Source organism: Gossypium hirsutum, chromosome D11 (assembly GCF_007990345.1).
Source record: "Gossypium hirsutum isolate 1008001.06 chromosome D11, Gossypium_hirsutum_v2.1, whole genome shotgun sequence".
NCBI lineage: Eukaryota > Viridiplantae > Streptophyta > Magnoliopsida > Malvales > Malvaceae > Gossypium > Gossypium hirsutum.
This window is the reverse complement of record NC_053447.1, coordinates 38,286,734-38,302,486: the sequence shown is the minus strand read 5'-3', so window position 1 is coordinate 38,302,486 and position 15,753 is coordinate 38,286,734. Positions and strand designations below refer to the sequence as shown.

At 34.4% G+C, this 15,753-nt stretch overlaps 1 protein-coding gene across 1 annotated transcript; it reads left to right on the top strand.

Annotated features, from left to right (window-relative positions):
• Positions 1 to 13,860: 13,860 nt before the first annotated feature.
• On the top strand, positions 13,861 to 15,548 carry LOC107913683 (fasciclin-like arabinogalactan protein 21). Its single transcript, XM_016842339.2, has one exon. It carries the CDS (start codon positions 13,922 to 13,924, stop codon positions 15,248 to 15,250), a length of 1,329 nt encoding a protein of 442 aa, XP_016697828.1. The 5' UTR covers positions 13,861 to 13,921; the 3' UTR covers positions 15,251 to 15,548.
• Positions 15,549 to 15,753: the final 205 nt, after the last annotated feature.

The following is a 15,753-nucleotide window of genomic DNA, read 5'->3' as shown; positions in this document are numbered from 1 at the left end:
ATTTCGTAGAACTCCCAGAATAATTTATTTTTCTTTCTTTCTTTCTTTTCATTGAATTACCATGTCATAATGGCATTTAGGTATATGAAAAATAAAGTTTTAATTAATTGATTAATTTTATTTTGGTTTTGCAATTGCAATTATAGATGATGTTACTTGGTAAGAACTAAGAATATTATATCATCAAGCACTTTCGGTCACAAAAAATGCACCAATGGACAAAGACAATCAAATTAATAGACATGATAAAAAAAACCAATTTTATTACACTTAAATGATAGCATTAACAAATTATACCATTTTGATGATATCACATTAGACCAAACAAATTCCAAAAAGAATATTATAAGTGAGAAGAGCATTGTAGTAGACAAGTATACAAATCAGTTGTTCATAGTACCCATGATCATAGATGCATAAAGTAGACACAACAAAAAAGACCTCAAAAGTGGAATAACACTGAAAAAGACACATGCAGCTTCGCTGAAGCATTTGATGCTTCCCCAAGAACCAATATTTAGTAATATTATTTGGTTATAAAATATTAACTTTATAGTCCAAGAATATTGCTATTTTGAAAATGAAAATTGTTGAAATTAAATATAAACTTTTTTTTAATTATATAAAAGGATCAAGGTAGTAGCTAATATGAAAATTAATGGACGATGAAGTGACAAATTTAATTAAAATATAATAAAAAAAGACAACTATAAAGTCAAATTAGATGTCAACCTCAAGGAATGAAAGCTTCAGGTTAGGAAACAATTTGACATATTAAAAATTAGGCCCCAGATTTAGAGGGACCAAACAATGAGGCATTGTATAGCAAAAGAGTAACCAAAATATAATAAAAAATAACAAGAAAAATATACAAATCAGATTTTACAAAATTTACAACAAAACCGACAATTGACACTAATAAAGAATCATAACTACAATTCATACATAATGAAATTAGCACTCAATCCTACTTACAATTGATTTATTAAATTTCAAACCTATATATCCACAGAACAGTAGCAAAATTAGAGGTATCCCTCAAAATTATATATCAATTTATTCATAGCTTTTCTTCTTTTAAACCAATTTGTATAATGATCAAACACTCAAACTATACTAATCAAGATAGTAGTAACAATCATAATCATTCAAGAAACCCAAGCCCATACTAGGATTGATCCTCAGCCACTCAATTTAAGAAAAAGACCCTCATTTTATACACAATGAGAGATCTGAAAATGCCCCTAACAATAATATAAAAGGCAAGAAATAGAATAGACATAAGGTCGAACACTTAACTTGCAACAAGGAGATTAACTTTAAGGTAGTTACAAGAGTCTACACGTTTCGGCAAAACCTAGGGACTTTAGGGAATTGGCTTCGAGTGATTTCTTTCAACAAAGATCGAACTGTTAAATAAGAAACTAACAAAGATAAAAAAGAGCAACTAACTCAAAGATTTAAAAGAAAAATGCAAAGAAGTGTCTTGTTAAATGAGAAAAGAATTATCAAATCTTGAAAGCTTTAGACATTCATAAAATATTTGAAATCCATTAAGCTAAAAAAGAAACAGAGAGGCTATGTAGAACTAGAGTGTTATGAGTGAGTGTATCTTTTTAGAGTAAAGAAAAAGCAAAATCAAAGAAAAGAAATAGAAACAACATGAAAGGAATGAATAGAAATAGGCTATTGCTTATGTGTAAGCCACAGAGAGAGAGAGCAAAGGTGGGGAGTAGAGAGCAGTGAAAATGGATATTGTGGGCTACTATTGCAGCCAAAGCAATTTTTTTGGGTAAAAATTAAGTGTAGGCCAATGAGAAGTGAGAATGAGGAAATAAAAGGGGCTAGGTTCATGAAATGAAGTGGGTGAATGTTCCAAGAAATGGTTAGTGTTTCTGTAAAGAATTTTGTCAAACAACTTGCAAGCAATCTCTAATTCTTTGCATCCCGTATAGGAATTTAAGATTTTGTTGGTTCATTCAAAGCCCATTGTAACACTCGTTGCCCGACATCGCCAAGTCCGGGTATCGGATGCTACAACTATTTGAATAACTTAACACATTCCTATTTCAAATACAATACATACCTAGACAACTTAAACCTTAAAATTTCTCTCTGACATTTGACATTTGTTTTTACAACTATCATGTTAGTTATAGTTTTTTACAATCATAATCATTCAAGAAACCCAAGCCCATACCTAGACTCAGTGAACTTCAACCTTGAGGCGTGGCCTCTGTGGGTGCCCCTCAATATACATGAACAGCTATTGTGTGCCACTTATTCTGGCAGCTTCTAGCTTGGTCCCTCTTGGTTTTTGAGTTTCTATCTAACCTGCATTCAAGTAGTAATTATATAAGTTCAGAAGAACTTAGTGAGATCTGTAAAATAAATTCATATAGGATTGCATAAATCTTTAAGAAAATAAGATTTCTGGCTCGAAATTAAACTTCTTGAGTTTCACAGGAAAGCTCATGAACTTAGTTAACAAGGTTCATTCCTTATACACTCTAAGTCATTTATTAGCAGACTTAGACCCTCGTCTGATCCTGACCATGTTCTCTCTTAGGTCTCACCCCCTTTTATCGTTAATCTACATCCCTAATATTCATATTCATTACTCCTAATTGGCGACGCTCAGTGTTTACCCAAATAATGGTCGTAACTGTGGGACCTTACCAGAATACGATCTCTTCCTAACATTCTCTTTTCCTTTAGGAAACTAGTGTCCGTAATGCAACCCTATAGTACCCACTATGTTAGCTTATTTCTTTAATATGCTCCGTTAGATCGTGTTTCATGGTCCCAATAGACTTCTACTTCTCACGATTCTTTGGTGGACTTTATTGGTTAGTCAGCCTTGAGATGACCTTTCCTCCCATGAAGATTCTTATCGGTCTAACTCTTATTAATTTACAATTTAAGTCTGTGTACTATTTTAGCCCATTTTGTATATGTTCAAACAATGTGGAATCCGTGGCTTTCTTAGAGGTTTCATTTTGATGTACATTACATTTACCTCCTCATTTAAGGAGTCACTTCCTTCTTTCACCCTAATTGGGTTAAGACACTTCCTTGGCTCCACCCATCACCGCCCTTGGCGAATTCTCTCATTATCTTGTTAGTCAGTATTCTTGAGACATACCAAGTGCAATCAATCTTGTGACTTATCGTATCAATCACACCGTGAACTCTATTTTAATCTTTGGTGTGTCTCCTAGTATACCGATATACAGACTTCACATGAGTAACCCCGTTTTTATTATCCTGACAGACTCTCTATGTTGCCAAGGTTGAGCCATGGTCTTACATATTATTCCAAATGTTTAATTTCCTGGCGGACTCATTTGGTTTCCATAGCCGAGCCATGGTCTTACAGCTTTAACCTCTTTGAGGTATCGCCCTGAAGGACCTTACCGTCGTTGCGATGTCGCCCCATAGAGCCTATTGACTGTTGACGTGGTGTTGCTCTATGGAACCTAATTATCATTGTCATGGTGTCGCTCTAGCAAGCCAATCGATACCATTCTATTTCATATTTAACCTTGATGCTCGAACAACGCAGTGTCCCCTCTACAAGGCCCGGAGCTTCGCACATCACAACTTGCATACAACAATTTTGTATGGCGGAGTCTTAACAAAATTCCATTTCCATATCCATCCGCCCATTCCTCCATTTCGCCACTTTTAACCTTAACGCTCAAACACTGCTGTGTCCCCTCCGTAAGGCTCGGAGCTTCACACATCACGATTCGCACTCAGCAACATCATATAGCGATATACAAAAACACTATTTCCCAAATCCTAACTCCATCTAACTCGTCAATAATTTCCCATTCGTACTCTGTCATTATAAACATACAATTCACGCATACTATGACACTATATACCCACGCATAATACGTCAAATATCCAAACATCGAGACGTATCCATGGACAAACAACAATCACTCTTACAACATTCTCATACTTCCACCAATCTATGCGTTCATAGCATATCCATTCATCTTTTTTTTCATGCATAATCAAATTCCAAGTACAATACATATCGGTCATAAAGATTTTTCAATCAAGAGACACGACATCATAGAACACCCAAAGATAGGTTACAAAATCTCACCTTGCTTCCTTTATCCTTGACAACTTAACTTGTCCAAATTCCAGAGCCTCCTTCGTCCTAGAAACTAAGCATAACAACCATCTATCGATTAAAATAAAGGTGTTCAACCCTTAAAAACCCAGAATCCATGATCATACAAAACCTTTTAAGAGTTCTTACTCTTCTTCTTTCTTCAATCCACAAGTACAAAGAGGTAAGAAATCTTTCCAGTTCCTCACTTCTCTACTACTAGACTTCAATTCTCACGATGATTGCATCATATAGAGCTACTTTCAGCTAGATCCTCTTCTTTTTCAGAGCGTTTGAAGAAAATGATGCTTTTAAGAGAGAAAAATTGGTAAATAGAATTGAGAAGAATTCTATTTTCACACACCTATATATACTCCATTGGCACAGTCTCCACAAACCAGTACCACCACTCAATCCTAATCATTTTGTCTCCTACTATGGAACCAACTGGTTCCAATCTAACTAACCCAAGATTGAAATCTAACCATTCCTAACCAGCCACTTAAGTTTCTAAATATCTCATTAGAGCCCACAAATTTCTATTTCTATACAATCGACTCCCCGACTCTTCTTTAAGTTTGAGTCCTTAGGAGAACCAGGTGTGACACTCATTGCACCATTTTTGATACACAGTATCAACAAAAGTGTAAGAGGGGGAGGATATCAAAAGAGGTTGGTTCACCCATTCTAGGGCCGAGAGCTGGACAAGTAGAGAGATTTAGGATGAATGCTTACCATAATAGAATTTTGTGTGAAAATGAGTTCCCCTACTAAAATGGTATCTTGGGGTATTTATAGAATAGCCCAATGAAAGGCCCAATTGGGTCCATAATAGGTAAGAACCCCATGAAGGGCCCAACAGGGTCCACATTGTGATAGGAATATAACAAGTATGGAACCAAAAGTTCATTGAGTTACATATAAAATTCCACATTGGTCGTGACTAAGTTATTTCATTGTGCAAAACTTTTGTTCCAAGATAACAAATATTTTAAAAATCTCCCCAAATTTACTCATAATCTTACAAATGTACTACATTGATATGTTTTTAAATATATATAATATACATATTAAAGAAAGGCTTCTAAACAAATATATACTAAAAACATATATGCCTAACAACATGTTCAAAAACCCACAAATATAACTTTACATAATAAATTAAAAGTGTCCTAACATTTCATAAAGCAAGCTAGAAACTAAACAAAACACATACTTAAGGGTGTTCAAACAGTGGATTTAGTTAATAACTAAATCAAATTACTATTAATCAAATTACCCGAAATGTAAAAATATTTAACCGTTAACCGAATCAAAAATTTTTTTCAAATACATTAACTGAACCAAAATATTTCAGTTAATTTAGTCGGTTAACTGAATTAATCGGAACTTATATGTTTTTATCTTTTGGTTAAAATAAGTATAAAACATATAAAAAATACATTGTTAATGTTCGATTTTTTTAATAGTTCAAAAATATATATTATTTATTTCGATTAATATAAAAAATAATAGTTCAAAAATGTAATGCTAATATAAAAATATATATTATATATAATATATTATTTTTGGTTAATTACTCGATTTCAAACTAAATTAACCGATAACCGAAATTTTAAAAAATCATAAATCGATCTCCGACCAAACTAAATTCAACCATCGACCGATTAACCGAATTAGATTGATTCAGTTAATTAGTTCAGTTTTAACCGAACTATAAACACCCCTACACATACTAATCATTAATCTCCTCGTAAATGATCAAGAAATATTTTATGAAAATTTGATATCCAAATTAGTCATCCACGAAGTACCAATAATTTTGTGATTTGTTATACAGGAGGTGGAGCTAGTAATGAAGGATGCAATCTTCCTTGCTTGAATCTTAGTTTCCACAAAATTTATCATCAAGTTAGCAATCTTGTCCTACATTAGATAGCCAAACGTAACGTTATCTAGGAATTTCTTTGGTTTTGCGGTTAGAAGTATTTTGCTTAGCTTCATATATTTGTTGTGATCGCTTCTAATCTATGAGCTACCCTCCCCAATCAACTCATGCATCTTTTTATTTACATTAAAGACGTGTTAAATAATGTCGTCATCCTTCGAATCCATCCTATAATTATTCAAGCTTTCCAGAAGCCCCATCGTTTTTTTTTTTGTCAAATTAGGCTCAAAGTCTCGATCACTTTAGGAGTCGGAATACACCCCATATAGACCACATAACAATGAACATAAAAAACTTATGTACATCTGATTAAAACATATTTTAATCAACTTATTGTTGATACCACATATTATTTGGATAATACGTGCATATTCGAGACTACTCCTTAATACAACAACTCACAAAAAGTTTTATAAATGTTAAATATAATGTATTGAACGAAGTCAACAAATGGCGTTACACTTCTATTGCCATAATAAGAACTTCTTTTATTCATGACATAATTAAAAATAAAGATTCCTTTTATTTTGTTTTTGGTTAATATATTTATGAATATATAGGGATGTGCATAATTTGATTTTAACCGACCAAAAAAATTTATTTTAGTTAATCAGTCAACCATCGAATCTAATTCGGTCAGCGATTAATTAAGAAATTTTTAAAATTTCGATTAACCGTTGATTCGATTCAAAACCATTATATTAGATAGGTCCAATATATTATATAAACCCAAAACATAAAAATTAAAGAATGAATTTAAAATTAATTAGATTTATACAAATTATTATAATGGGCTTAATAATAGAATTATATATATTTAAACTAAAAAATAAAAAGTAAAAATAAAATAAAAGAAAGAACCCTATTTTTTTTTCTAAATAAAAGAAAGAACCCTATTTTTTTTCTTTCCACAGTAAACTCATAATATCTTCTATCCTTCTCGACTTCTTTGAATTTTTTTTTCAAACTCTTTTTTTTCATTTCACCACTCAAGTCTTAAGCTTTCTTATTTTTAATGTAGTGTTTGTTATAATAATTTTAAATTAGTGATGTTGTTAGAATTAAGTGACCCGAATCCTTATTTAAATAAAATACATTGGTAAGATAAAATAAAAGTAAAATTCATATAGAACTACATTTCTTTTATTTTATTTTAGAATAAGGTTTTTAAACCTTATTAAGCTCCATCTATTTGATATTGATTAGAATAAGGTGTTTTAATCTTACTACACTCCTATTAGAATATGGTTTTACAAGTCTATAAATAGACATAGTCTACTCCTCTTGTAATCATTCGAATTCGACATAGTGAATTATCTTCTCCTCTGCCCATGATTTTTTTCTTGAAAGGGTTTCAACGTAAAATCTGTGTGTTCTTTATTTTTCTCTCTCTTTTTCTTTGCGATACATTGTCATCACTGACATTCTATTTTTTTTTCAAATTGGTATCCGAGCTTCCGGGTTGTTCATCTCAATCACGGTAATGGCATCTTTGAAGTATGAAATTTCGCTATTGGATAGCAACACCAGACTTGCGTTGTGGCAGATAAAAATGCAGACAGTTCTTGCACAGATGGATTTAAAGGAAGCTCTACTAGGGGTAGATAAGATGCCTTCAACATTGACGAAAGAAGAGAAGAAGCGCAAGGATCGAATGTCTAGCGAGATTTTACAGGATGTGATGAAGGAGAAGACCGCCGTTGGATTATGGAAGAGGTTGGAACAAATATGCATGTCGAAAACTCTAACTAGTAAGCTGCATATGAAGGAGCGTCTTTATGCTCATCGTTTGGAGGAAGGTGCGTCTGTGCACGAACACTAAACAGTGTTTAAAGAAATTATTTCAAACTTGGAGGCCATAGAGGTTCAGTATGATAAGGAATATTTAAGGTTGATTCTACTTTGTTCATTTCACCTTTCTTATTCAACCTTATATAGCAGCGAGTCTCTCACAGTTGATGAGGTTTATGATTCTTTAAGTCGTATGATAAGATGAAGCATCTTGTGGTTAAAATCGACTCTCAAGGAAAGGGTCTCAATGTTCATGGGAGACAAGATTGGAATGTTGGTGATGATCGTGGAAAGACACAGGAATGGGATCCTCGTGGTAAATCTAAGGGTAGATCGAAGTCTTTAAACAGAGGTAAAACTTGTAACTTCTGTAAGAAGAAAAGGTACATTAAATCTAAGTGTTATAAGCTACAGAAAAATATCAAAAGGGAGGCTGCAAATCAAAATGGAAAACAACTAGAAAATTCTGGTAAAATTGATGTTGTAGAAGACTACAGCAGTGGTGAACTTCTAGTCGCTTCTATCAACAATTCTAAAGTGAGCGAGGAATGAATCCTTGATTCGGGCTGCACCTTCCACATGAGTCCCAGTCGGGATTGGTTTACAACTTACGAAACAATGTCTGAAGGTGTTGTGTTGGTGGGAAATAACGCTTCATGTAGAATTGTAGGTGTTGGAATAATTAAAGTTAAGATGTTTGATGGAGTTGTCAGAACACTTAGTGACATACAACATATTCCAGAATTGAAGAGAAATTTAATTTCGTTGAGTACTCTTGATTCAAAAGGGTACAAATACACAGCTAAAAGTGGGGTTTTGAAGATTTTCAAAGGTTCCCTCATTGTGATGAAAGGGCAGAGAAAGACTGCCAAATTATATATTCTGCAGGGTTCTACTGTTACTGGTGATGTAGCTGTCGCTTCTTTTTCCTTGTCAGATGATGATATTACTAAATTCTGGCATATGCGCCTAGGGCATATGAGTGAGAATGGCATGGTAGAATTGAGAAAAAGAGGACTCCTTGATGGGCAAGGAATTTGCAAACTGAAGTTCTATAAGCACTGCGTTTTTGGGAAGCAAAAGAGAGTTTGATTCACCAGAGGAATCCATAACACGAAGGGAACATTGGAGTATATTCATTCTGATCTATGGGGGCCATCTAGAGTGCCTTTAAAAGGTGGAGCTAAATATATGCTAACTTTTATTGATGATTTTTCTAGAACAGTTTGGGCGTTCTTCTTGAAGGAAAAAAATAATATGTTTTCCCCATTTAAGTCTTGGAAAACTATGAATGAAAAATAAACGAAAAAAAATAAAATACCTCCACACAGACAATGGCTTAGTTAGAGTTCTGTTTTGATGAGTTTAATAAACTGTGCAAGTCAGAAGGGATCGTGAGACACTTGACAACTCGTCATACTCCACAGCAAAACGGCGTTGCAGAACAAATGAACAGAACAATCATGGAGAAGGTTCAATGTATGTTGTCATATGTCAACTTACCAAAGTTGTTTTGAGTCGAAACAGCTCTACTGTATGTTTTTTGATCAATCGATCTTCATCCGTTGTCATTTTGAAAAAGACTCCACAAGAGGTATGGTTAGGTAATCTTGCTAACTATTTTGATTTAAAGATCTTTGGGTGTCCTGCATATGCTCATGTTAATAATGGAAAATTGGAACCAAGATCCATTAAATGTGTTTTTCTTGGTTATAAAGCTAGTGTAAAAGGGTATAAGTTATTGTGTCCTGAAAATAAAAAATTTGTGATTAAAAAAGATGTTGTTTTTGATGAAGATGCTATGCTACCTAACTTATCTCTTAAAGACTCTTCCAATAAAGAAAATCAAAAGCAGGTGGAGCATCTAATTAATCCAGAATCTACAACAGAGTTGACTCATCAAGCCAGTACAAAAATTCAAAATAAAGTTGCTTCTTCACCACAATACTCTATCGCCAAAAATAGAACTAGAAGAGAAATTAAACCTCCAAAGAAGTATGTCGAGGCTGATCTAGTTTCTTATGCTTCAAATGTGGCTGAATATATAGATGCAAACCAAGAGTCGTCTAATTATTCTAATGCGGTTAGCTATGAAGACTTAGAAAAGTGGATGTTTGCTATGCAAAAGTAGATGGAATCACTCCACAAAAATAAAACATGGGATCTTGTGAAACTTCCTAAAGGTAAAAAGGTTGTTCGTTGTAAATAGGTGTTTAAAAAGAAAGAAGAGACTCCAGGAGTTGAAGAACCCAGATATAAAGCAAGGCTTGTTGCAAAGGGTTATAGTCAAATTCCAAGAGTGGACTTCACAGATGTGTTCTCCCCCGTTGTGAAGTATAGTTCGATTCGAGCTTTGCTTGGTATTGTAGCATGCATGATTTGGAGCTTGAGTAGTTAGATGTAAAAACTATATTTTTGCATAGAGAACTTGAGGAGGATATTTACATGCAACAACCAGAAGGTTTTACAGTCTCAGAAAAAGAGGACTATGTTTGCTTGCTGAAAAAGTCCCTTTACAGTTTGAAACAGTCACCAAGACAGTGGTACAAGAGGTTTGATTCCTTTATGACTTCTCATGATTTCAAAAGAAGTAGCTTTAACAGTTGTGTTTACTTTAAGAAAAACAGTGATGGTTCTTTTGTGTATCTACTCCTTTATGTTGATGACATGTTGATAGCAACGAAAGATAAAAGAGAGATAAGAAAGGTCAAAGCCTAACTAAGTGAAAATTTTGAGATGAAAGATTTGGGACCAGCAAAGAAGATATTTGGTATGGAAATTCTCAGAGATAGAAAATCAAGTAAATTGTACCTAAGTCAAAAGGGGTACATTGAGAAAGTTCTTTGCAGGTTCAATATGCAGAGTGCTAAGCTTGTTAGTACTCCTTTAGCAGCCCATTTCAGACTTTCATTGGCTTTGTCTCCATAAGCAGATGATGAGGTTGAGTACATGTCACATGTTTCATACTCTAGTGCAGTGGGTTCTCTCATGTATGCTATGGTTTGTTCAAGTTCAGATTTATCATATGCAGCTTGGCGGACCCAGTAAAGAATATTAGAAAGTAGCTCAGTGGATTTTAAGATACTTACGAGGTACTACTAATGTTTTCTTACAGTTTGGAAGACCTAGAGATGGATTCATTGCGTATGTTGATGCTGATTTTGCTGAAGACCTTGATAGAAGAAAATCTCTCACAGATTATGTCTTTACAATCGGAGGTTGTGCAATCAGTTGGAAAGCCACTTTGTAAACTACAATTGTTTTGTCTACCACTGAAGCTGAATATGTGGCGATTACTGAGGCATGTAAAGAAGTCATTTGGTTGAAGGGACTCTTTAGTGAACTCAATGAAGACCTTCAAATCAATACAGTATTTTGTGACAGTCAGAGTGCCATCTTCCTTGCAAAAGATCAAATGTTTCATGAGAGAACAAAACACGTTGATGTTCAGTATCATTTTGTTCATGATATTATTGATCGTGGTGATATTGTTGTGAGCAAAATTAGTGTTCATAAAAATCCTGCAGATATGATAACTAAGTCACTTCCTATAACCAAGTTTGAACATTACTTAGACTTGGTTGGTGTTCATTGTTGAAGTTAAACCCTTAAGGGGTTTTATGGAAGAGGTGGAGAACTTGTTCGTTGAGAGTTTCCGATGAAGAACTTGTTCATTGAGAATTCGTGTCAAGGTGGAGATTGTTAGAATTAAGTGACCCGAATCCTTATTTAAATAAAATATATTGGTAAGATAAAATAAAAGTAAAATCCATATAGAACTACATTTCTTTTATTTTATTTTAGAATAAGGTTTTTTAAACCTTATTAAGCTCCATCTATTTGATATTGATTAGAATAAGGTGTTTCAATCTTATTACAGTACTCCTATTAGAATATGGTTTAACAAGCATATAAATAGACATAGTCTACTCCTCTTGTAATCATTCAAATTCGACATAGTGAATTATCTTCTCCTCTTCCCGTGATTTTTTTCCCCGAAAGGTTTTCACATAAAATTTGTGTGTTTTTTATTTTTCTCTCTTTTTCTTTGCGATACATTGTCATTACCGACGTTCTATTTTTTCAGATGTTATTGTGTTATTTATTGTTTTTGCTTCTTCTTTTTTAATTAAAAACAAGAAAAATAACATTGCAATTGTATGTTTTCATGTTTCATATTTATTTGAACAAAACAAAAAAACATGTAAAAATTTTAATTAATTTGGTTAGCTGTCCAAATTAATCGAATTTATCCCGGCCGGTTAAAAGATTTTGAAAAGGTTTCGATTCGGTTAACGTTAAGATTTTTATGATTTCGATTAATTCGATTAACCGTAATTTAATTCAAATATTAATCAAACCGACCGTTTGAATACCCTAAAAATATATATACTCATTGCAAAATTTTGGATCCATTAAAAAAACCTAACACGTCAGTAATACAAATTATATGATCATAATCTCTAAATTTTTTAGACATGTTTCAAAATTAGATATTAACATTATCACCCAAGATTTAAACTTACAATCTAAATTTTGAACTCATATATAGTTTATCAAAAACCGAACCAATAACCTAACCCTAATACCAATGCAATATTATGCTAACAACAAATGAGCATTTGCTAAATTAAGAAATCAACTTACATTATCATTGTTGGATGGTCTGATATACAGATCAAAATGAAATCATAAATTCAAAATCGTCTTTCTTTAAAAAGAGAGCCACCAACCTCACATTGGTAAAATGAAAGGCAAAATAATGAGTAATGTTAAATTTATTGCAAATGGGTGTCCAAATCCAAACGAAAGGAAAACATACAAAATTCATATATAACAATTGGCATGATAAAATTAGAGATTTATAAGACCTAAACATGAATAATACAATACTAAAACGTGATTGAGGAATATTAATTTCATACATTATTGTTGATTTTTGTTTTTGCATTACATCTTTAAATATTAATTTGTTTTTCTCTACGTCACCATTTCTGTAAATTTGAGAAAGAATTAAGCCTAAACTCTATAAATTATAACTCATTTATTGATTAAATTTGATGAGATCTTACAATTTTTTTTTTTTGGTTAGAAAAAGGTTGAAATAAATATTTGCAGGCTTGTGAACTGTGAGTAGGGAGGTAAAAATATCCTGAATATGATGAGTTCCAACTCGTGGATTTTATTTTAAAAAAATTATTTTCAGGTTGAGTTAAATTAAAAGTAATAATTAGATTAGTGTTAGATTTTAAAAAAATTTGTTCTGCCTATACCGTGATATTTATAAAAATACTCTTGATATATATAAATATATATTAAAAATTTTCTTTAATAAATAATAAATATATAAATAAATAATATTTTAAGTTTTAAGTTTAAACATAAAAAAAAAACCTTATTTGCTCGAAATAAGAAAAAACAATTAAAAATGTAATTTTATTTATTTTAAAATAAAAATAAAAAATTGAATGGTGTTGGATTAGAGTTGAAATTGAATCTTTGAATAAATTATGAAATCGTGTTCAAAACAAATAATTTTTTAAGAGTGAGGATTGAGTGGAGTTGGAGAAAGATTGCCCCCCGGTTGCCATCCAATCCATACGAGGTAGCTCAGCAAAAGATATTTAATTTTTATAATTAAGATTTTAATTTTTAGAAACACGTGTTACAGTGGGGCAATTTGGGCATTTGATTAAAGTAAGGTGTTGGAAATGAAATACAACAGTGAGTAACTGGGAATCAGCATAGCAAGTTTTGGACCGTCTGATCAGCAGAAATGAATTGATGACGAATTTAGTTATAACCGAGTTCGTAAATGAATCTGAAAACGCACCCAAAAGTCGTTTCTTGGTTCCCGCCAAAAATAACAGAAATCACAAAATTTATTTGAAGGACACTCCTAACAAACCCCCTAAAACGGTTGGTGTCAGCCTCTTCATTCCCCAATTCCCACGCGCCTCCCTTATAAATACATATCCATCTGCTTTCTCCATCTCTCTATCATTTTCCTATCTCTTTCCAAGAATCCTCCAAACAAACTCCCTCTTTGAAAAATGGCTATTCCCTCTCTCACTCTCATCATCTTCCTCGCTCTCTCCTTCCTCTCCGTCTCCCACACCACTTTCGACCAATTTCTCACCTCCACCTCCACCGCTTCCACTGCCACCATCAGCGCTCCACAACAATCACCCTTCTTCACAATCTCACCTTCACCTCAACCACCTCAAGATCACGCCGACCACTCGCTCCTCCCCCACACTTCACTCCTTGCACCAATCCTGTCTCATCTCGGCTTCAACGAGCTAGCCACCGCCGCTCCCTCCCTCTTCAGTGACTCTACCTCCGCCGCTGCTTGGTCTGGTCCGTACACTATCTTTGCTCCCTCTGATTCCTCTGTCCGCTCGTGTGTTTCTTGCTCTACTCCTTCCCTCCTCCGTGAACACATGGTTCCTGGCCTCTTCACCAACGATTACCTCCGGAAACTCACCTTCGGTACCAAAGTCGAAACTCTCAGCCCCGGCCGTTGCTTAACCGTTACCTCCACCGCTAACAACCAGAAAAACTTCACCGTTCACAAGATCTTCATCGGCGGAGTTGAAATCACTCAGCCAGATCTGTTCAACAACGGTCTACTCATTATCCACGGCCTCCAAGGCTACATCTCACCTCTCTCGCCTTTCTCTTGTGACGTAGAACGGATGACGTCACTCTCTTTCCCGTTCCACCACGGCCAGAGCCAAAACAACCAATTTAAGCAGCAACAGAATGTGGCTCTGATGCGATTCATGCTTCGAGACGCCATGCTACGGCTGAGAAATAACGGCTTCTCCGTTCTCTCACTCGCTATGAAAGTCAAATATGCCGAACTCATTCCTCTCATCAATGTCACGATCTTTGGTCTTGATGATGTGTCCATCTTCTCCGGTTCGTACGCTTACATCCACAGTGTAAGATTCCATATCGTGCCAAATCAGTTTTTGACTGTTGCGGATCTGGAGAGACTTCCAGTGGGGACCACGCTGCCGACATTGGACAGAGGGCAGAGTTTGGTGGTGACGACGGCGGGAGAAGGCGTTACGAAGAATCAATTGAGGATCAACTATGTGGCGATTAAGGTTGCTGATATGATAAGGAATTTGAATGTTATAGTGCATAGCATTTACCTGCCATTCCCACATCTTCATCCTATGGCTGCGGTGACTGATGCCATTTTAGGTGGAGATCAGACGTCGACGGTGGGAGGAACAAATGGGGATTGTGAAGCTTCGAATGAGCAAGGCCAAGGCAATTGTGGAATGAGCCAGGTGAATCAGGTGGCGACTCAGCTCAAGCCCCACATGCTGGAACTTGAAGACCACCATGTCCATGACCATGGTCTTTGAAAGGTTTTGCTGATGCATGTACAGTGAAATGCAGGAACGCCTTCTTTTTCCTAGCTTTGGAATTCACGGTGAATCTGTGTTTAGTCTACTGAGTAAAACTTTGATAAGTCTCTCTGTTTTTAGGTTAAAAGAATTCGATTGTGAGGTGTCTGTTTGGGGGGAGATGAATGGTTGTTATGTTCCAGTACTTTAGCAAGGATTAATAAAAAGGTTACTGTTGTAAAAGAGATAATCATCTCTTTGCGAACGATTGCATGCTAGCAAATGAGTAGATATCAGAGGAATCGTTTTTTTTTTTTATGTATATTTGTTTTAGTTCGGCAAAGATAACATTCATATAGCGGTAATCTTAGTAGAATATATTGGAATTCAGATAGGGCGAGTAGGGTGGGTTATGTCAAAATTCCATCCAGTGCTAAAATAAGCTTAATTCGGGAACCATTTCATAACCGATACCGGAACGTGATGAGTTTTGGGCTTTAGGTTGGGCTCCGTCTATCCCA